At 44.4% G+C, this 24664-nt stretch overlaps 1 protein-coding gene across 1 annotated transcript in view; it reads left to right on the forward strand.

Annotated features, from left to right (window-relative positions):
• LOC136747528 (mucin-2-like) overlaps window positions 1-24664 on the forward strand; it is a 46874-nt gene that overhangs the window by 12944 nt on the left and 9266 nt on the right. Inside the window, exons 19-34 of the mRNA XM_066700408.1 lie at window positions 1641-1741; window positions 2012-2163; window positions 2308-2446; window positions 2697-2807; window positions 3002-3181; window positions 3328-3567; window positions 3743-3899; window positions 4019-4147; window positions 6610-6760; window positions 6893-6936; window positions 7050-7319; window positions 8011-21630; window positions 22831-23111; window positions 23280-23454; window positions 24106-24350; window positions 24480-24663. Of these exons, the coding sequence (XP_066556505.1) occupies window positions 1641-1741; window positions 2012-2163; window positions 2308-2446; window positions 2697-2807; window positions 3002-3181; window positions 3328-3567; window positions 3743-3899; window positions 4019-4147; window positions 6610-6760; window positions 6893-6936; window positions 7050-7319; window positions 8011-21630; window positions 22831-23111; window positions 23280-23454; window positions 24106-24350; window positions 24480-24663 (16179 nt within the window). The remainder of the gene's footprint in view (window positions 1-1640; window positions 1742-2011; window positions 2164-2307; window positions 2447-2696; window positions 2808-3001; window positions 3182-3327; window positions 3568-3742; window positions 3900-4018; window positions 4148-6609; window positions 6761-6892; window positions 6937-7049; window positions 7320-8010; window positions 21631-22830; window positions 23112-23279; window positions 23455-24105; window positions 24351-24479; window position 24664) is intronic.

Below are 24664 nucleotides of genomic sequence, written 5' to 3' on the forward strand. Positions count from 1 at the left end.
TATAGTGGACATTTTTGTTACCTGCATGTAATACCTTGCACTTGTCCAAATTGAATTTCATCTGCCAGGTGTCGGCCCACAACTGAATATTATCTAAGTCCCTTTGAATAGCCTGTGCTGCCGAGATTGTATCTGCTGAGCCACCTATTTTAGTATCATCTGCAAATTTGACAAGTTTGCTAACTATCCCAGAGTCCAGATAATTAATATAGATTAGAAAAAGCAAAGGCCCTAGTACTGATCCCTGTGGAACTCCACTAACAACCTCACTCCAGTTAGAAGCGACTCCTCTAATCAACACCCTCTGTTTCCTATACATCAACCAGTTCATAATCCATCTACTTACATTACCCTGAATGCCTACAGATTCCAATTTGAGGATCAGTCTTTGGTGTGGAACCTTATCAATAGCTTTCTGAAAATCTAAGTATATCATATCATATGCTTTCACATGATCTACAGCTGCAGTTGCGTGTTCAAAACATTTGAATAAATCAGTAAGACATGCTCTGCCTCGTCTAAACCCATGTTGACTATCTCCAAGAATATGGTTTTCATTAAGATGCTCCTCTATTCTCTGTCTAATCATTTTTTCCAACATTTTACAAGTGATGCAGGTGAGACTGATTGGTCTGTAATTTCCTGGCTCAGTTTTGTCCCCTTTCTTGTGGATTGGTATGACATTTGCCGTCTTCTAGTCAGTTGGCACATCCCCTGTTCTAAGTGTCATTTGGAATATTTGATTTAGCGGCCTATAAATAATTTCCCTCATTTCTTTAAGTACTGTTGGAAATATACCATCTGTTTGTTTTTAATTCTGCTAGTCCCTTTAGTACCTCCTCCTCATTTATCCTGACCTCTCTTAGGGTTTGACTGGACTGATTGTTAACCTGTGGCATGTTATCCATTTTTTCTTTTGTAAAAACCTCTGTGAAATACTGATTTAGAACATTTGCCACATCTTGATAGTTTTCCAAGATACTTCAATTTTTTCCCATTAGTTTTTTCACTTCCTCCTTTATTGACCACTTGCTGTTGTAGTATTGAAGAAAGCTCTTTGCATTAGTTTATTATCCCTACACAATTAATCCGGTTGCTGAATGACTGCAACAAACAAGTCATTCTGATGATCAGTTCTGCCATCCTGCCTCCGAACAGCCGAGCAATGTTGCCGATTGTGAGAGTAATTGCACGTTATGGCAATTTAATACAGTAAACTACTTTAACGTATTAGTGATTGCATATGAACAAAGGAAATATTATAATTAATTATAATGAAATACATACAAAGTATATTGTAAATATATTATATATATTATTATTTATTATTGTTATTCCAATTATACCATTCTTTGTCGTGCATTATAATTAAGCACTATTATTATTTTGAGTGAAGGTATAGGAGCTAATTATCAGGTTAATTTCTCTCAGTTAAGAGTCTGTCTCAAAAGTGTGCTGGGATACAACAGCGCCCCACCACATATTAAACAAATAAAATAAAAAGTATATATGTTATCCTGCTCTCCTGTATCTGTCTCCTGTCAGGGACTGTGAAGAAAATTCCACAGAAGACAGGAAGTCACACATGGCTAAGTAGGAATAGAGATATTCAACAATTTCCCATGTATTCCATTTCGTAGCCTGTATGGAACCAATGGTGTTTTTCAACTGCTCTGAGGCTGGGGCAGGAGCCAAGGGATCTGAGTGCCAGAAGGGCTGCCAGACACTGGACATGGAGTGTGTAAGTGGGGCAGACTATTCACACTAATTAATATTGAACACGGGCCTGAGTTGTGTGCTTTATTGGCAATTTTTCACATGAACACAGTCTACATGTGTAGGTTGTAAACCACTGCACTCCCCACCAGAGAAGCATGGTACCCAACACAAACTAGAGCACAAACTGATGGGGAAGGATTCTCATGGGGCACCTTCTATACGTGCTCAAGCTTTGCTCTAGACCAGACTTATGCTACGCCCAGTTGGAATAATACCTCACCTCTCCTTACAGATCAGTACAGAGTGTATCTCAGGCTGCATGTGTCCTGAGGGGCTGGTTTCTGATGGGAAAGGAGACTGTGTACAGGAAGAACTCTGTCCTTGCGTCCACAATGGAGCTTTGTTCGAACCAGGGCAACAGATCAAAATGGACTGCAACACCTGGTACTCTCATCTCTCAGAGGGCATCTTATTTGTTTAAATATGCAATACAGAAAGCAGCATAGAAACTTATAAAGCCACATAGGAAATAATTGAGTATGCTCTGCTCTGCTCTGTGTTTGTTCACACGTGTCATTTTCCTTTCAGTACTTGCAAAGACAGGAAATGGCAGTGTACCACTGACCAGTGCCATGGCACCTGTGCCATCTATGGAGATGGGCATTACACCACGTTTGATGGGAAGAGATTCAGCTTCAATGGAGACTGTGAATACACTCTCACTCAGGTACATCTCAAAGCCCTGCAGAATAAAACCTCAGCGTGTCCATTCTACTTATGAATCAAAGTGACTAGAGCAGGACCAAGCTTCCTTCAACCACATTAGAATAGCAGTTTACTTGTTTTTTTCCGCATTATTTATATCTTTCCTTCCATGACATGAATGAAGAGAAAAACAGATGTCCAATTTGTTCCTGGCTGTATGATACAATTAAGGGTAATTTATAAACCCACTGCTTTATCTCTTTATTGTGCAGGACTACTGCAGCAAGAACAGTGAAAATGGCACCTTCAGAGTGATCACTGAGAACATCCCCTGTGGCACCACAGGCACCACCTGCTCCAAGGCCATCAAGCTCTTCCTGGGGGTGAGTATGGCAGTTCACTGCAATCCAGTGACTGCATGCTCAACGGCAACTCTGCTCCAGGATTATTCACAGAATGGATATCTGCACAAAATAAAACAAGAAGAACTCTAAGAAAACCATCAAATTAACCTTCCTAAGAAACACCTGATAATTATAGGCTTTTAACATTTAAAAAAATGTATATTTCTCTTCAGAACAATGAGCTGAAACTGTCAGAAGGAAACTACCAGGTGGTCCAGAGAGACACGGGTATAGAAGTTCCCTACCAGATCCGCTACATGGGTATCTACCTGGTGATTGAAGCCAACAATGGACTGATCCTTATGTGGGACAAGAAGACCAGCATGTTTATCAAACTGAGCCCTGAATTCCAGGTGAGTGCTGATGACTACACTAAGGACAACTGGAATAGACCACAGTCTGCCCTCGATTACATCATACGGAAACGATCCTTATGTAAGAGGTATTCACATTAGAATTAAAGCTGCTTCTTCTGCTGACCACTATCTTCCTGCCACAGGGCCATGTCTGTGGTCTGTGTGGAGACTACGACGGCAACAGAAACAATGACTTCACCACCAGGAGCCAAGCAGTGGTTGTAGATGCGCTAGAATTTGGAAACAGCTGGAAAGTGTCTCCCAGTTGCCCCAATGCTGTGGTCACAAAGGACCCCTGTGTCTCCAACCCCTACAGACAGTCTTGGGCTCAGAGGCAGTGCAGCATCATCAAGAGCCAAGTGTTCACAGCTTGCCACTCCCAGGTATTCAGATCAGGCTGCAGCCACAGCTATGCCATTGGCAGGTTTACTAGAACATCTCACAGCCTTGCCTATTGTGCTTTGATTTATTTTTCTGAGCTGACAAGAGCAAAAAACTATTAAATAAACCACAAAAAGTAGGAGTAGTAGAGTCATTGCCGCTTTGTCTGCTCTGCAGGTGGACCCGTCTCCATACTATGAAGCCTGTGTGACAGACTCCTGTGCCTGTGACAGTGGAGGAGACTGTGAGTGTTTCTGTACAGCTGTGGCCTCCTACGCTGCAGCCTGCAATGAAGCTGGTGTTTGTGTGTCCTGGAGAAGCCCAGAGATCTGCCGTAAGTCACAGCCTGAAGAAACATCCACTCACCCCTCCACTCTGCTAACTAGAGACAGGAAGCCAACCTCATAGGAGGTAAAGGACAAATAATTGTATGCTTTTCTTCCTTCCCTGCAGCACTGTTCTGTGATTTCTACAACCCCCCTGGTGAGTGTGAGTGGCACTACCAGCCCTGCGGATCTCCCTGCATGAAGACGTGCCGGAACCCCGCAGGGAAATGCTCCAATCAGATCCCAGGACTGGAAGGTAGGAGTTTGGTTTTAGAACCTTGTTACAGATGTTGTTCAACATAAATTAGGCTTCATATGTTACCTGATGTGTGAAATCCATACATAAAAATGTATCAAACAATTAAATGAATATACAGACGGGTGACAAATTTAAAGAAAAAACAACATTAAGGTTCTCAGTAAGGTGTTGGGCACCACGAGCCACCAGAACAGCTTCAGTGCTCTTGGCACAGATTCTACGAGTCTCTGGAGGAGGGATGGAACACTATTCTTCCAAAAGATATTCCCTCATTTGGTGTTTTGATGCCAGGAAAATGCCCCCCACAGCATAACAGAGCCTCCGGACCCCCTCACTGTAGGGGTCAAGCAGTCAGGCCTGTACCGTTCTCTTGGTGTCCCACACATGCTCTCGTCCACTTGTCGAGAAAATGGTGAGGGATGACTCATCTGACCATATCACTTTTTTCCACATCTCTGTAGACCAGTGCCTATGGTTTTTCCACCACTGAACTCTCAGATGTGCATTTGTTTTTGTAATGAGGGGTTTATGCACTACAGCCCTACTATAATACCCCTCTCTTTGTCGTTCTCGACGGACTGTTCTTGCTGACACAGTCTGATCACGTCCTGCATTGACATGCTCAGTCACCTGGGAAAGAGTTGCTCTTCTGTTTTTCCTTACATATCTCAGTAATGCACGTGCTTCACGGTTGTCAAATGTGTGCTTTCCACCACAATGTCCAACCCTATTTATTGATGTCCTTCCCATAGATCTAAATGCAGATGTAACTTTAGTCACTGTTCCTATTGAAACACTACACAGTTGAGCGTCTTTGTGGCTGAAGCTCCTGCCATTCGTGCCGCAATAATGACCCCTCTTTCAAAGTCACTTAGATCCTTTCCTCTTGCCATCTTGATCCAAAATCGAGGTCAACTGGGCCTGCTCAGCATTTTTATACATGCCACAGAGCATGATAGGATGTTAATTGCTTAATTGAATCATGCAGTACACCTGTTTGGAAGCATCTGAATGCGTTATGTTCCTCCACTCATTTATTCAGGTTTTTCATTGAATTTGTCACCTGTCTGTATATAATTATGTAAATTATGTAAATTATGTAATTATTTTGTACGTGTATATAAACACCGATTAGTCATAACATTATGACCACTGACAAGTGAAGTGAATAACACTGATAATCTCGTTATAATGGCACCTGTCAGTGGGTGGGATATATTAGACAGCAAGTGAACATTTTGTCCTCAAAATTGATGTGTTAGAAGCAGGAAAAATGGGCAAGCGTAAGGATCTGAGCGACTTTGACAAGGGCCAGATTTTGATGGCTAGACAACTGGGTCTGAGCATCTCCAAAACTGCAGCTCTTCTGGGGTGTTCCCGGTCTGCAGTGGTCAGTACCTATCAAAAGTGGTCCAAGGAAGGAAAAGCGGTGAACCGGCAACAGGGTCATGGGCAGCCAAGGCTGATGCATGTGGGGAGCGAAGGCTGGCCCGTGTGGTCCGATCCAACAGACGAGCTGCTGTAGTTCAAATTGCTGAAAAAGTGAATGCTGGTTCTGATAGAAAGGTGTTAGAACACACAGTGAATTGCAGTTTGTTGCGTATGGGGCTGCGTAGCCGCAGACCAGTCAGGGTGCCCATGCTGACCCCTGTCCACTGCTGAAAGCGCCTACAATGGGCACGTGAGCATCAGAACTGGACCACGGAGCAATGGAAAAGGTGGTTTAGTCTGATGAATCACATTTTCTTTTACATCACGTGGTTGGCCGGGTGCGTGCGCGTCGCTTACCTGGAGAACACATGGCACCAGGATGCACTATGGGAAGGAGGCAAGCTGGTGGAGGCAGTGTGATGCTTTGGGCAATGTTCTGCTGGGAAACCTTGGGTCCTGGCATTCATGTGGATGTTACATTGACACATACCACCTACCTAAGCATTGTTGCAGACCATGTACACCCTTTCATGAACACGGTATACCCTGATGGCATTAGCCTCTTTCGGCAGGATGATGCGCCCTGCCACAAAGCAAAAATGGTTCAGGAATGGTTTGAGGAACACAACAACGAGTTCAAGGTGTTGACTTGGCCTCCAAATTCCCCAGATCTCAATCCAATCGAGCATCTGTGGGATGTGCTAGACAAACAAGTCTGATCCATGTAGGCCCCACTTCGCAACTTACAGGACTTAAAGGATCTGCTGCTATCGTCTTGGTTTCAGATACCACAGCACACCTTCAGAGGTCTAGTGGAGTCCATGCTTCGACGGGTCAGGGCTGTTTTGGTGGCAAAAGGGGGCCTACACAATATTAGGCAGGTGATCATAATGTTATGGCTGATCGGTGTATTACCAAATGCAGGCAAATGAAAAGCGGTGTATATATATGTGTATGCATCATTTACATAGATACAACACAAGACAGATATAAACATTTATGGATATATATGGTCTAATATTCTTTAGGCTGCTATCCAAATTGCCCTCCGACCCAGCCATATTTTGATGAGGGCTCAATGACATGTGTGAAGAGAGAACAGTGTGGCTGCTATGATGGAGACGGAAACCATTACAACGATGGAGAGAACGTTCCTCCCACTGAGAACTGTGAAACATGGTATATATTTTGTGTTTAAATAACTTGCAATGAAGTTAATGAAAATTAAACATACAAAGAGAGTTCTTCTTAAACACTATGGCTGTCAGATCACAAAGATGTAGAGAACTAAACATTACATTTATTTTCTAGCCTCTGTAAGTCCTTAGAAGTGCTCTGCAGCTACAATGATCTTGGTGAGCATATTTGCCATATACATCATTTAAATGTAATTGTGTGTTTTATATTTACAATTACTTTAGGCTTCATTGAATGTGAACAAATAATAATATTAACCTCTCCTCTGCAGCATGCTATTGCACATATAATGGGAACAAGTATCCGTATGGTGCGACCATCTACAACACCACGGATGGGATCGGGAGCTGCCTTACAGCTGTGTGTGGTGAAAATGGGACAGTTCAGAGGGATGTGTACAATTGCCCACACAGCACCACCCCCACCACCCCATCATCAACCACAACCCCCAGAAGTACAACTACACACAGCACTACCACGCCGCAGCCACCCACTACAGTGTTCAACTTCACCACACCATCCACTCCAACTCCCACAACAAGTAATTATTTTTAAATCTCTTTCTCTCTCTCTCTCCCTCTCCCTCTTTGAAACAAATACATGTGACACATATGACAGGAAGGCAGCTACAGGGTCATGATAAAAATAGGATTCAGACCCTGTCAGAACATACAAAGTACACCATACTGACAGCACTACTTTAATTGTATCAGATAGTATTTATGGTACAAGTATGTTACCTTCAGAGAGGTGCATCCTTTACCAGTACTAGGTTGGAGTGCAGGGTGTGTTCTCTAGGGGGGATCAGCTGCTTTCCAGTTCAACTATAGCATTACCAGCTGTGGTTCAGAGCTGCCAGGAGAAAATTCCACCAATGGCACTGCCAGGGGAGGTGTTATTTTTATAATAGAGGAACTCATTATGATCAGCCTACCCATACCTGTACCACGTAATTAGAGCATTCAAAAGCTTTAATTTAAAATTCAATAATTAGTTCACGGAATTGCTTACACATCTGAAAATAAATCTACTACTTCTACTTCAACTACTACTTATAATAATACATTGAAAAATAAAACATAAAATAAAAATATATCAATCAATCAATCAATATATGAACTGTTCATTAAACTTTTGCTCCCTCTGAAATGTACACCAGATTATGCTGTTTAAGCACCATTGTGACCACAGTGCTTGCATATACATATCCTTCTTTCTGTCTTCTACTACAGCTGAGGAAACTCAATCATCGGGAACCACCAGCTGTGTGGAGGAAGTGTGCCAGTGGTCAGTCTGGTATGACATCAGCGTACCAACTGTAGACAATGAAGGGGATCACGAAACCTATGATAACATCAGAGCTAAAGGACACACATTGTGTGCTCACCCTCTTCAAGTGCAATGCAGGGCCCAGGATTACCCAGACACCCCTCTGGGAAGCCTGGGGCAAACAGTGCACTGTGACAAATCATATGGGCTTAAATGCAACAACAAGGAAAATCCCACCATCTGCCTGAACTACGCCATCAGAACATTCTGCTGTGTAACAGTGCCGTGTGGTTTATCCTCTACTACATCCACACGTCCTTCAACAACACCCACAAAGACAACCACAGGCTCACCATTAATGACACCTTCTCCAAGCTCCACTGAACACAGCAGAACCACAACAGTAACATCACCACAGGCTTCCACCTCATCCCCTATAACTTCCACAACACCAAGAAAAACAACATCAATCATTACAACAACTGAAATTCCAACAATATCATCCACCAGCTCAGCAACTACCTGCAGGCGACAGTGCCAGTGGAGCGATTGGTACGATACGACTTTTCCTACACTCGGAACACCAGGAGGAGACACTGAAACCTATCAGAAGCTCAGAGAGGAAGGCTATGATATATGTCACAATCCGAGCCAAATTCAATGCAGGGCAGAAAAGTATCCAGAGAAGGACATTCAAGATCTGGGTCAGGTTGTGCAGTGTACACTTGCTGAGGGACTTGTATGTAAAAATGAAGACCAATCAGGTCCCTTCCCTCTGTGCTATAACTACCAGATAAGTGTTCTCTGCTGCGATAATTATCAATGTGAAATAACAACAATAACTACACCTACATCAACTGAGAGCACAACAGGACCTACAACTGGTATCTCAACAACCACCATAGAGTCCACAACTGGACCTTCTACTACTACAGAGACCACACAATCCACTGAATCAACTACACTTACATCAACTAAGAGCACAAAAGGACCCACAACACCCACAACTGTTACCTCAACAACCACCATACAGACCACCTCTGGACTTTCCACTACTACACAGACCACACAATCCACTGAATCAACTACAATTACATCAACTGAGAGCACAACAGGACCGACAACACTCACAACTGGTACCTCAACAACCACCATGCTGATTACAACTGGGCCATCCACTACTGCACAGTCCACACAATCTACAGAATCAACTACTCCTACATCAACTGAGAGCACAACAGGACACACAACACCCACAACTGGTACCTCAACAACCACCATAGAGACAACAACTGGACCTTCCACTATTACACAGACCACAGAATCCACTGAATCAACTACACCTACATCAACTGAGAGCACAACAGGACCCACAACACCCACAACTGGTACATCAACAACCACCATAGAGACCACAACTGGACCTTCCACTACTACACAGACCACACAATCCACTGAATCAACTACACCTACATCAACTGAGAGCACAACAGGACATACTACTGGTACCTCAACAACCACCATACAGACAACAACTGGACCTTCCACTACTACACAGACCACACAATCCACTGAATCAACTACACCTACATCAACTGAGAGCACAACAGGACCTACTACTGGTACCTCAACAACTACCATAGAGACAACAACTGGACCTTCCACTACTACACAGACCACACGATCCACTGAATCAACTACACCTACATCAACTGAGAGCACAACAGGACCTACTACTGGTACCTCAGCAACCACCATACAGACCACAACAGGTACCTCAACAACCACCATACAGACCACAACTGGACCTTCCACTACTACACAGACCACACAATCCACTGAATCAACTACACCTACATCAACTGAGAGCACAACAGGACCTACTACTGGTACCTCAACAACCACCATACAGACCACAACTGGACCTTCCACTACTACACAGACCACACAATCCACGGAATCAGCTACAACTACATCAACTGAGAGCACAACAGGACCCACAACACCCACAACTGGTACCTCAACAGCCACCATACAGACCACAACTGGACCTTCCACTACTACACAGACCACACAATCCACTGAATCAACTACACCTACATCAACTGAGAGCACAACAGGACCCACAACACCCACAACTGGTACCTCAACAACCACCATAGAGACAACAACTGGACCTTCCACTACTACACAGACCACACAATCCACTGAATCAACTACACCTACATCAACTGAGAGCACAACAGGACCTACTACTGGTACCTCAACAACCACTATACAGACCACAACTGGATCTTCCACTACTACAGAGACCACAGAATCCACTGAATCAACTACACCTACATCAACTGAGAGCACAACAGGACCCACAACACCCACAACTGGTACCTCAACAACCACCATAGAGACCACCTCTGGACCTTCCACTACTACACAGACCACACAATCCACTGAATCATCTACACCTACATCAACTGAGAGCACAACAGGACCTACTACTGGTACCTCAACAACCACCATAGAGTCCACAACTGTATCTTCCACTACTACAGAGACCACAGAATCCACTGAATCAACTACACCTACATCAACTGAGAGCACAACAGGACCCACAACACCCACAACTGGTACCTCAACAACCACCATAGAGACAACAACTGGACCTTCCACTACAACACAGACCACACAATCCACTGAATCAACTACACCTACATCAACTGAGAGCACAACAGGACCTACTACTGGTACCTCAACAAGCACCATAGAGACCACAACTGGACCTTCCACTACTACAGAGACCACAGAATCCACTGAATCAACTACACCTACATCAACTGAGAGCAAAACAGGACCCACAACACCCACAACTGGTACCTTAACAACCACCATAGAGACCACCTCTGGACCTTCCACTACTACACAGACCACACAATCCACTGAATCATCTACACCTACATCAACTGAGAGCACAACAGGACCTACTACTGGTACCTCAACAACCACCATAGAGTCCACAACTGTATCTTCCACTACTACAGAGACCACAGAATCCACTGAATCAACTACACCTACATCAACTGAGAGCACAACAGGACCTACTACTGGTACCTCAGAAACCACCATACAGACCACAACTGGACCTTCCACTACTGCACATACCACACAATCCACTGAATCAACTACACCTACAACAACTGAGAGCACATCAGGACCTACTACTGGTACCTCTACAACCACCATAGAGACCACAACTGGACCTTCCACTACTACACAGACCACACAATCCACTGAATCAACTACACCTACATCAACTGAGAGCACAACAGGACCTACTACTGGTACCTCAACAACCACTATACAGACCACAACTGGATCTTCCACTACTACAGAGACCACAGAATCCACTGAATCAACTACACCTACATCAACTGAGAGCACAACAGGACCCACAACACCCACAACTGGTACCTCAACAACCACCATAGAGACCACCTCTGGACCTTCCACTACTACACAGACCACACAATCCACTGAATCATCTACACCTACATCAACTGAGAACACAACAGGACCTACTACTGGTACCTCAACAACCACCATAGAGTCCACAACTGTATCTTCCACTACTACAGAGACCACAGAATCCACTGAATCAACTACACCTACATCAACTGAGAGCACAGCAGGACCCACAACACCCACAACTGGTACCTCAACAACCACCATAGAGACAACAACTGGACCTTCCACTACTACACAGACCACACAATCCACTGAATCAACTACACCTACATCAACTGAGAGCACAACAGGACCTACTACTGGTACCTCAACAAGCACCATAGAGACCACAACTGGACCTTCCACTACTACAGAGACCACAGAATCCACTGAATCAACTACACCTACATCAACTGAGAGCAAAACAGGACCCACAACACCCACAACTGGTACCTTAACAACCACCATAGAGACCACCTCTGGACCTTCCACTACTACACAGACCACACAATCCACTGAATCATCTACACCTACATCAACTGAGAGCACAACAGGACCTACTACTGGTACCTCAACAACCACCATAGAGTCCACAACTGTATCTTCCACTACTACAGAGACCACAGAATCCACTGAATCAACTACACCTACATCAACTGAGAGCACAACAGGACCTACTACTGGTACCTCAGAAACCACCATACAGACCACAACTGGACCTTCCACTACTGCACATACCACACAATCCACTGAATCAACTACACCTACAACAACTGAGAGCACATCAGGACCTACTACTGGTACCTCTACAACCACCATAGAGACCACAACTGGACCTTCCACTACTACACAGACCACACAATCCACTGAATCAACTACACCTACATCAACTGAGAGCACAACAGGACCTACTACTGGTACCTCAACAACCACTATACAGACCACAACTGGATCTTCCACTACTACAGAGACCACAGAATCCACTGAATCAACTACACCTACATCAACTGAGAGCACAACAGGACCCACAACACCCACAACTGGTACCTCAACAACCACCATAGAGACCACCTCTGGACCTTCCACTACTACACAGACCACACAATCCACTGAATCATCTACACCTACATCAACTGAGAACACAACAGGACCTACTACTGGTACCTCAACAACCACCATAGAGTCCACAACTGTATCTTCCACTACTACAGAGACCACAGAATCCACTGAATCAACTACACCTACATCAACTGAGAGCACAGCAGGACCCACAACACCCACAACTGGTACCTCAACAACCACCATAGAGACAACAACTGGACCTTCCACTACTACACAGACCACACAATCCACTGAATCAACTACACCTACATCAACTGAGAGCACAACAGGACCTACTACTGGTACCTCAACAAGCACCATAGAGACCACAACTGGACCTTCCACTACTACACAGACCACACAATCCACTGAATCATCTACACCTACATCAACTGAGAGCACAACAGGACCTACTACTGGTACCTCAACAACCACCATAGAGTCCACAACTGTATCTTCCACTACTATAGAGACCACAGAATCCACTGAATCAACTACACCTACATCAACTGAGAGCACAACAGGACCTACTACTGGTACCTCAGAAACCACCAAACAGACCACAACTGGTACCTCAACAACCACCATACAGACCACAACTGGACCTTCCACTACTGCACATACCACACAATCCACTGAATCAACTACACCTACATCAACTGAGAGCACATCAGGACCTACTACTGGTACCTCTACAACCACCATAGAGACCACAACTGGACCTTCCACTACTACACAGACCACACAATCCACTGAATCAACTACACCTACATCAACTGAGAGCACAACAGGACCTACTACTGGTACCTCAACAACCACTATACAGACCACAACTGGATCTTCCACTACTACAGAGACCACAGAATCCACTGAATCAACTACACCTACATCAACTGAGAGCACAACAGGACCCACAACACCCACAACTGGTACCTCAACAACCACCATAGAGACCACCTCTGGACCTTCCACTACTACACAGACCACACAATCCACTGAATCAACTACACCTACATCAACTGAGAGCACAACAGGACCTACTACTGGTACCTCAACAACCACCATAGAGTCCACAACTGTATCTTCCACTACTACAGAGACCACAGAATCCACTGAATCAACTACACCTACATCAACTGAGAGCACAACAGGACCCACAATACCCACAACTGGTACCTCAACAACCACCATAGAGACAACAACTGGACCTTCCACTACTACACAGACCACACAATCCACTGAATCAACTACACCTACATCAACTGAGAGCACAACAGGACCTACTACTGGTACCTCAACAACCACCATAGAGTCCACAACTGTATCTTCCACTACTACAGAGACCACAGAATCCACTGAATCAACTACACCTACATCAACTAAGAGCACAACAGGACCTACTACTGGTACCTCAGCAACCACCGTACAGACCACAACTGGTACCTCAACAACCACCATACAGACCACAACTAGACCTTCCACTACTACACAGACCACACAATTCACTGAATCAACTACACCTACATCAACTGAGATCACAACAGGACCCACAACTGGTACCTCAACAACCACCATAGAGACAACAACTGGTACCTCAACAACCACCATACAGACCACAACTGGACCTTCCACTACTACACAGACCACACAAACCACTGAATCAACTACACCTACATCAACTGAGAGCACAACAGGACCCACAACTGGTACCTCAACAACCACCATAGAGACAACAACTGGACCTTCCACTACTACACAGACCACACAATCCACTGAATCAACTACACCTACATCAACTGAGAGCACAACAGGACCTACTACTGGTACCTCAACAACCAGCATAGAGACCACAACTGGACCTTCCACTACTACACAGACCACACAATCCACTGAATCAACTACACCTACATCAACTAAGAGCACAACAGGACCTACTACTGGTACCTCAGCAACTACCATACAGACCACAACTGGTACCTCAACAACCACCATACAGACCACAACTGGACCTTCCACTACTACACAGACCACACAATCCACTGAATCAACTACACCTACATCAACTGAGAGCACAAAAGGACCTACTACTGGTACCTCAACAACCAGCATAGAGACCACAACTGGACCTTCCACTACTACACAGACCACACAATCCACTGAATCAACTACACCTACATCAACTGAGAGCACAACAGGACCCACAACTGGTACCTCAACAACCACCATAGAGACAACAACTGGACCTTCCACTACTACACAGACCACACAATCCACTGAATCAACTACACCTACATCAACTGAGAGCACAACAGGACCTACTACTGGTACCTCAACAACCAGCATAGAGACCACAACTGGACCTTCCACTACTACACAGACCACACAATCCACTGAATCAACTACACCTACATCAACTAAGAGCACAACAGGACCTACTACTGGTACCTCAGCAACTACCATACAGACCACAACTGGTACCTCAACAACCACCATACAGACCACAACTGGACCTTCCACTACTACACAGACCACACAATCCACTGAATCAACTACACCTACATCAACTGAGAGCACAAAAGGACCTACTACTGGTACCTCAACAACCAGCATAGAGACCACAACTGGACCTTCCACTACTACACAGACCACACAATCCACTGAATCAACTACACCTACATCAACTGAGAGCACAAAAGGACCTACTACTGGTACCTCAACAACCAGCATAGAGACCACAACTGGACCTTCCACTACTACACAGACCACACAATCCACTGAATCAACTACACCTACATCAACTGAGAGCACAACAGGACCCACAACTGGTACCTCAACAACCACCATAGAGACAACAACTGGACCTTCCACTACTACACAGACCACACAATCCACTGAATCAACTACACCTACATCAACTGAGAGCACAACAGGACCTACTACTGGTACCTCAACAACCAGCATAGAGACCACAACTGGACCTTCCACTACTACACAGACCACACAATCCACTGAATCAACTACACCTACATCAACTAAGAGCACAACAGGACCTACTACTGGTACCTCAGCAACTACCATACAGACCACAACTGGTACCTCAACAACCACCATACAGACCACAACTGGACCTTCCACTACTACACAGACCACACAATCCACTGAATCAACTACACCTACATCAACTGAGAGCACAAAAGGACCTACTACTGGTACCTCAACAACCAGCATAGAGACCACAACTGGACCTTCCACTACTACACAGACCACACAATCCACTGAATCAACTACACCTACATCAACTGAGAGCACAACAGGACCCACAACACCCACAACTGGTACCTCAACAACCACCATAGAGACAACAACTGGACCTTCCACTACTACACAGACCACACAATCCACTGAATCAACTACACCTACATCAACTGAGAGCACAACAGGACCCACAACACCCTCAACTGGTACCTCAACAACCACCATAGAGACAACAATTGGACCTTCCACTACTACACAGACCACACAATCCACTGAATCATCTACACCTACATCAACTGAGAGCACAACAGGACCTACTACTGGTACCTCAACAACCACCATAGAGTCCACAACTGTATCTTCCACTACTACAGAGACCACAGAATCAACTGAATCAACTACACCTACATCAACTAAGAGCACAACAGGACCTACTACTGCTACCTCAGCAACCACCGTACAGACCACAACTGGTACCTCAACAACCACCATACAGACCACAACTGGACCTTCCACTACTACACAGACCACACAATCCACTGAATCAACTACACCTACATCAACTGAGAGCACAACAGGACCCACAACTGGTACCTCAACAACCAGCATAGAGACCACAACTGGACCTTCCACTACTACACAGACCACACAATCCACTGAATCAACTACACCTACATCAACTAAGAGCACAACAGGACCTACTACTGCTACCTCAGCAACCACCGTACAGACCACAACTGGTACCTCAACAACCACCATACAGACCACAACTGGACCTTCCACTACTACACAGACCACACAATCCACTGAATCAACTACACCTACATCAACTGAGAGCACAACAGGACCCACAACTGGTACCTCAACAACCAGCATAGAGACCACAACTGGACCTCCCACTACTACACAGACCACACAATCCACTGAATCAACTACACCTACATCAACTGAGAGCACAACAGGACCCACAACTGGTACCTCAACAACCAGCATAGAGACCACAACTGGACCTTCCACTACTACACAGACCACACAATCCACTGAATCAACTACACCTACATCAACTGAGAGCACAACAGGACCCACAACACCCACAACTGGTACCTCAACAACCACCATAGAGACCACAACTGGACCTTCCACTACTACACAGACCACACAATCCACTGAATCAACTACACCTACATCAACTGAGAGCACAACAGGACCCACAACACCCACAACTGGTACCTCAACAACCACCATAGAGACAACAACTGGACCTTCCACTACTACACAGACCACACAATCCACTGAATCAACTACACCTACATCAACTGAGAGCACAACAGGACCCACAACACCCTCAACTGGTACCTCAACAACCACCATAGAGACAACAGCTGGACCTTCCACTACTACACAGACCACACAATCCACTGAATCAACTACACCTACATCAACTGAGAGCACAACAGGACCTACTACTGGTACCTCAACAACCACCATAGAGACAACAATTGGACCTTCCACTACTACACAGACCACACAATCCACTGAATCATCTACACCTACATCAACTGAGAGCACAACAGGACCTACTACTGGTACCTCAACAACCACCATAGAGTCCACAACTGTATCTTCCACTACTACAGAGACCACAGAATCAACTGAATCAACTACACCTACATCAACTAAGAGCACAACAGGACCTACTACTGCTACCTCAGCAACCACCGTACAGACCACAACTGGTACCTCAACAACCACCATACAGACCACAACTGGACCTTCCACTACTACACAGACCACACAATCCACTGAATCAACTACACCTACATCAACTGAGAGCACAACAGGACCCACAACTGGTACCTCAACAACCAGCATAGAGACCACAACTGGACCTTCCACTACTACACAGACCACACAATCCACTGAATCAACTACACCTACATCAACTAAGAGCACAACAGGACCTACTACTGCTACCTCAGCAACCACCGTACAGACCACAACTGGTACCTCAACAACCACCATACAGACCACAACTGGACCTTCCACTACTACACAGACCACACAATCCACTGAATCAACTACACCTACATCAACTGAGAGCACAACAGGACCCACAACTGGTACCTCAACAACCAGCATAGAGACCACAACTGGACCTTCCACTACTACACAGACCACACAATCCACTGAATCAACTACACCTACATCAACTGAGAGCACAACAGGACCCACAACTGGTACCTCAACAACCAGCATAGAGACCACAACTGGACCTTCCACTACTACACAGACCACACAATCCACTGAATCAATTACACCTACATCAACTGAGAGCACAACAGGACCCACAACACCCACAACTGGTACCTCCACAACCACCATAGAGACAACAACTGGACCTTCCACTACTACACAGACCACACAATCCACTGAATCAACTACACCTACATCAACTGAGAGCACAACAGGACCCACAACACCCACAACTGGTACCTCAACAACCACCATAGAGACCACAACTGGACCTTCCACTACTACACAGACCACACAATCCACTGAATCAACTACACCTACATCAACTGAGAGCACAACAGGACCTACTACTGGTACCTCAACAACCACCATAGAGACAACAATTGGACCTTCCACTACTACACAGACCACACAATCCACTGAATCAACTACACCTACATCAACTGAGAGCACAACAGGACCCACAACACCCACAACTGGTACCTCAACAACCACCATAGAGACAACAACTGGACCTTCCACTACTACACAGACCACACAATCCACTGAATCAACTACACCTATATCAACTGAGAGCACAACAGGACCCACAACACCCACAACTGGTACCTCAACAACCACCATAGAGACCACAACTGGACCTTCCACTACTACACAGACCACACAATCCACTGAATCAACTACACCTACATCAACTGAGAGCACAACAGGACCCACAACACCCACAACTGGTACCTCCACAACCACCATAGAGACAACAACTGGACCTTCCACTACTACACAGACCACACGATCCACTGAATCAACTACACCTACATCAAATGAGAGCACAACAGGACCCACAACACCCACAACTGGTACCTCAACAACCACCATAGAGACCACAACTGGACCTTCCACTACTACACAGACCACACAATCCACTGAATCAACTACACCTACATCAACTGAGAGCACAACAGGACCCACAACACCCACAACTGGTACCTCAACAACCACCATAGAGACAACAACTGGACCTTCCACTACTACACAGACCACACAATCCACTGAATCAACTACACCTACATCAACTGAGAGCACAACAGGACCCACAACACCCTCAACTGGTACCTCAACAACCACCATAGAGACAACAGCTGGACCTTCCACTACTACACAGACCACACAATCCACTGAATCAACTACACCTACATCAACTGAGAGCACAACAGGACCTACTACTGGTACCTCAACAACCACCATAGAGACAACAATTGGACCTTCCACTACTACACAGACCACACAATCCACTGAATCATCTACACCTACATCAACTGAGAGCACAACAGGACCTACTACTGGTACCTCAACAACCACCATAGAGTCCACAACTGTATCTTCCACTACTACAGAGACCACAGAATCAACTGAATCAACTACACCTACATCAACTAAGAGCACAACAGGACCTACTACTGCTACCTCAGCAACCACCGTACAGACCACAACTGGTACCTCAACAACCACCATACAGACCACAACTGGACCTTCCACTACTACACAGACCACACAATCCACTGAATCAACTACACCTACATCAACTGAGAGCACAACAGGACCCACAACTGGTACCTCAACAACCAGCATAGAGACCACAACTGGACCTTCCACTACTACACAGACCACACAATCCACTGAATCAACTACACCTACATCAACTAAGAGCACAACAGGACCTACTACTGCTACCTCAGCAACCACCGTACAGACCACAACTGGTACCTCAACAACCACCATACAGACCACAACTGGACCTTCCACTACTACACAGACCACACAATCCACTGAATCAACTACACCTACATCAACTGAGAGCACAACAGGACCCACAACTGGTACCTCAACAACCAGCATAGAGACCACAACTGGACCTTCCACTACTACACAGACCACACAATCCACTGAATCAACTACACCTACATCAACTGAGAGCACAACAGGACCCACAACTGGTACCTCAACAACCAGCATAGAGACCACAACTGGACCTTCCACTACTACACAGACCACACAATCCACTGAATCAATTACACCTACATCAACTGAGAGCACAACAGGACCCACAACACCCACAACTGGTACCTCCACAACCACCATAGAGACAACAACTGGACCTTCCACTACTACACAGACCACACAATCCACTGAATCAACTACACCTACATCAACTGAGAGCACAACAGGACCCACAACACCCACAACTGGTACCTCAACAACCACCATAGAGACCACAACTGGACCTTCCACTACTACACAGACCACACAATCCACTGAATCAACTACACCTACATCAACTGAGAGCACAACAGGACCCACAACACCCACAACTGGTACCTCCACAACCACCATAGAGACAACAACTGGACCTTCCACTACTACACAGACCACACGATCCACTGAATCAACTACACCTACATCAAATGAGAGCACAACAGGACCCACAACACCCACAACTGGTACCTCACCAACCACCATAGAGACCACAACTGGACCTTCCACTACTACAGAGACCACACAATCCACTGAATCAACTACACCTACATCAACTGAGAGCACAACAGGACCTACTACTGGTACATCAACAACCACCATAGAGTCCACAACTGGATCTTCCACTACTACAGAGACCACACAATCCACTGAATCAACTACACCTACATCAACTGAGAACACAACAGGACCTACAACACCCACAACTGCTTCCTCAACTACCTCTATACAGACCACCTCTGGACCTTCCACTACTATACAAACCACACAATCCACTGAATCAACTACACCTACATCAACTGAGAGCACAACAGGACCTACTACTAGTACATCAACAACCACCATACAGACCACAACTGGACCTTCCACTACTACAGAGACCACAGAATCCACTGAATCAAGTACACCAACATCAACTGAGAGCACACCCTCCAAACTATCTACCCCAGAAAGGACTACAACTACTAAATCAACAGAACCACCCACACCCACCACCACTGTACCCCCAACAACCACTTCAACAACAACTGTCAGTACAGATACCACAACCTCCTCAAGTGAGAGAACAACAGGACCCACAACACCAATAACTGGTACCTCAACAACAGCCAGTACAACACCAGAGGTAATTACAGGCTCAACACCTAAGCCAAAACCTCAGAAAACAACAGAAAAACAGGAAAAGGAAACCACAACACTATCATCACACCCTCCAAGCACCACAACAACTGGGAGTACAGAAATAACCACTACTACTTCAGCATCCTCAACATCGCCTGTTACCACACCTCCTAAAAGAACCACCATCTCAGAAACAAGCGCAAGTACGAGTATGAGCTCTACAAGTGCATCTACATCAGTTTCAACAGTGACCACGTCTGCTCCTCCTAGTACAACATCTCATTGTTTTTGCCATTACAATGGACGGTCATTAACACCTGGTATGTTGAATTTTTGTATACAATTAAACAGACACATTCATAGATACATATATGTAACTACATTTACATTATAAATCTATCAAATATGACAACTTCATGGCCCAGTCACATTCATAGCGTATCTATACATCACGTTGTGTTTGAAAATTATCAGTGGGGTAAAGAAGGATTCATGCATGATTTGGCAGTAATGAGAATCACCCTAGAGGTGGGCGATATGAATTTAAATCAATATCACAGTATTTTCCACCATCCAGACGATAATTATATAATATTACGATATGCCAATTGCATTAACTATAATAATGTAAATGACAAAAGATTGCTTTTAGGCATTGGACATAGTTTGCACTGGAAAAGCTTTATTTTATTGTGCTAATGTTGCTGCTGTTGTGTTTTACTTCTGTAGCAAATCAAACAACATAAATAAACATTAATTAAATAAGTTTTAAGTACAATTGATTGCAAAAATATTTCAATTACTCATGATGTAATGAAAATTAAAACAATGATTGCAAATACAAAAAGTGCAGTCTGTTTTCAGCATAACTACTCATTACAATGTAATCAAACTATAACTTTGTTAAACTTCACACCCTGTTTACGTGGGGTGCGACAAGCAGACTATTTAGTCATTCCACTCAGTGCTCATATTCTTGATCTGTGCAGAACTGCGGAAATCTGCGCTACAAGAATGCAACCACAATCTGTGGAAAGTCTGATCATTCATTGTCTACATGTTCAGATTCAGCGCAGATTCTGTGCATATTGAGGCAGTGCTGTTGTACCCTTGAGCAAGGTACTTCACTTAGATTGCTCCAGTAAAATGCCCAGCTGTATAAATCGGTACAAATGTAAGTTGCCCTGGATAAGAGCATCAGCTAAGTGACAATAATAATAATAATAATAATAATAATAATAATAATAATAATAATAATCTGATTTTCTTTTAAATGTCTACCAGCAGCCCTGTCGGCTGGCAGGGGGAGTCTGGCTGTTTGTTTAGGAATTTGTTGAAGGTAAGGGTTTGTGTTCTGATGGTGGAGCTGAATGGCTACAGGTGCTGGTTGACACACTTCAGTTTCTTTAGCATCTTTTCAAGTGTAGGAAACAAACAGGAACGTCAATCAAGGTCTCTGGAATTTGAGAAGCTAAACCTGTGTTCCCTACTGACTATTTATGTCCTGTCTCTACAATCAGGTTCAGAAGTGTACAACACCAACGATGGCGATGGCTGGTGCTTCACTGCTTTCTGCAATCAGTCGTGTGAAATTGAGAAAACCTCAGGACCTTGCTCTACCACTGTTCCACCTTCAACCAGGACTACCACTTCCCCTCCAGTCAGCACAACAACAGAAGTGAAGACCACCATGCCGAAGCCGACCCCCACAAAGACATCGACACAGTCCTCCACTCCTGAGACAACCAGCACCCCAACCACCACACCTGGAAACTGTGACTCCCTCACTCCACCCAGACAGGTACACCTGAATTAGTTTACTAGCACACACACGATATTAGACAGGTGGTTAATACAAAAATAGGGCCTGGGTTAACATGTTTTAAAATATTTTTCTCTCTCTGTTTTCATACATACTCACATAATAAATGAAGGTTATTTTCCATTATTTTCATTATCGTTACGTTAGCGTGGTGAAACGTGGAAGATTGATATGTGCACGACTGCAACGTGCCACGGAGGCTCCAACATCACCGTGGAGCCCGTGCTCTGTGCGCCTGTGGAGCCGCTCGTGTGTGAGAGCGGCCGAACCCCAGACAAGGTCTACGATGAATCTGGATGCTGCTACCATTACGAATGCAAATGTAAGTCTGCTTTGGGAAAAATAACAAAGAAACACAAAGAAACAAAGAAACACAACATGTACATTAGGTAAGATGTATTTAAAATAAAGCAAAGGATTAAAAAGCTTTCTAATTTAAAGCTAACAAGATGATAGACACATGACCAGTTTATCAAATTAGAAAGATTTCTGCTCCACTGCAAGTATCTGCTAAGCTCTTTCTTTCTCCAGAGAAAGGCCCTGCTAAAACTATTTATCTTTTCCAGAACTATATTATCGATTCCTGAATTTGCACCTTCAGCTGGTGGCAAATATGAACTTTTTGTACATCTTTATTCAAGTATCATTTTCTAAAATAAATAATCTTTTAAGACCCTTAAGAACAATATTTAACCCCATGTTAAAATTAAACTCTGTCGCATTGTAATTAATAAAAAAAATCAATCAACACATTAGTGAGGTGTCACAGATTAGAAATTATTAATTACAAACCTTTAAATACACAATCATTCATACATTCAGGAAAATCAGGAATCGATATATATATACACACACATAAATCCATACATACATAACTGTATGCAGAACATTATCATTTACTTCTTTATACAGAACTGGTCAGTTTCAATGCCAAAGACCAGTCCTTTTACGGGACCTCCTTGTGCTCTCCCAGGTGTGTGCTCTGGATGGGATCCTCATTACGTCACCTTTGACGGAGAATACTACAACTTCCAAGGGAACTGTACCTACGTGCTGGTCAAGGAGATCAAGGCCGTGCATGACTTCCATATTATTATTGATAACTACTTCTGCAATGCCAGGGACGGGCTGTCCTGTCCCAGGTCCCTGACTGTGTATTACAAGTCCTATCAAATTCTTCTGACCCAGAAGCAAACAACATCAGGCACTACAGACCTGGTAATGTTTACTCATTATTTTTTATGATACATATATTATTGTACCTTTCATTAAATAGGCATAAACAGTATAGCGTTTTCCTCTATGTTTAATAATTATAGTCATTTCTATATATTTCTCCTTCCTCAGATATACATCAACAACAAGCAGATCACCCCAGCCTATAAGAATGCGGACCTCGTTATCACAAGCACTGGCATAAATGTGGTTTTGGAAATACCGGAGATCAATGCTGAAGTCTTGTTCAATGGCTTGATGTTCACCATCAGTCTGCCCTATTCTCTCTTCCAACAGAACACAGAAGGGCAGTGTGG

Source organism: Amia ocellicauda, chromosome 4, assembly GCF_036373705.1.
Source record: "Amia ocellicauda isolate fAmiCal2 chromosome 4, fAmiCal2.hap1, whole genome shotgun sequence".
In the NCBI taxonomy this organism is placed as follows: domain Eukaryota; kingdom Metazoa; phylum Chordata; class Actinopteri; order Amiiformes; family Amiidae; genus Amia; species Amia ocellicauda.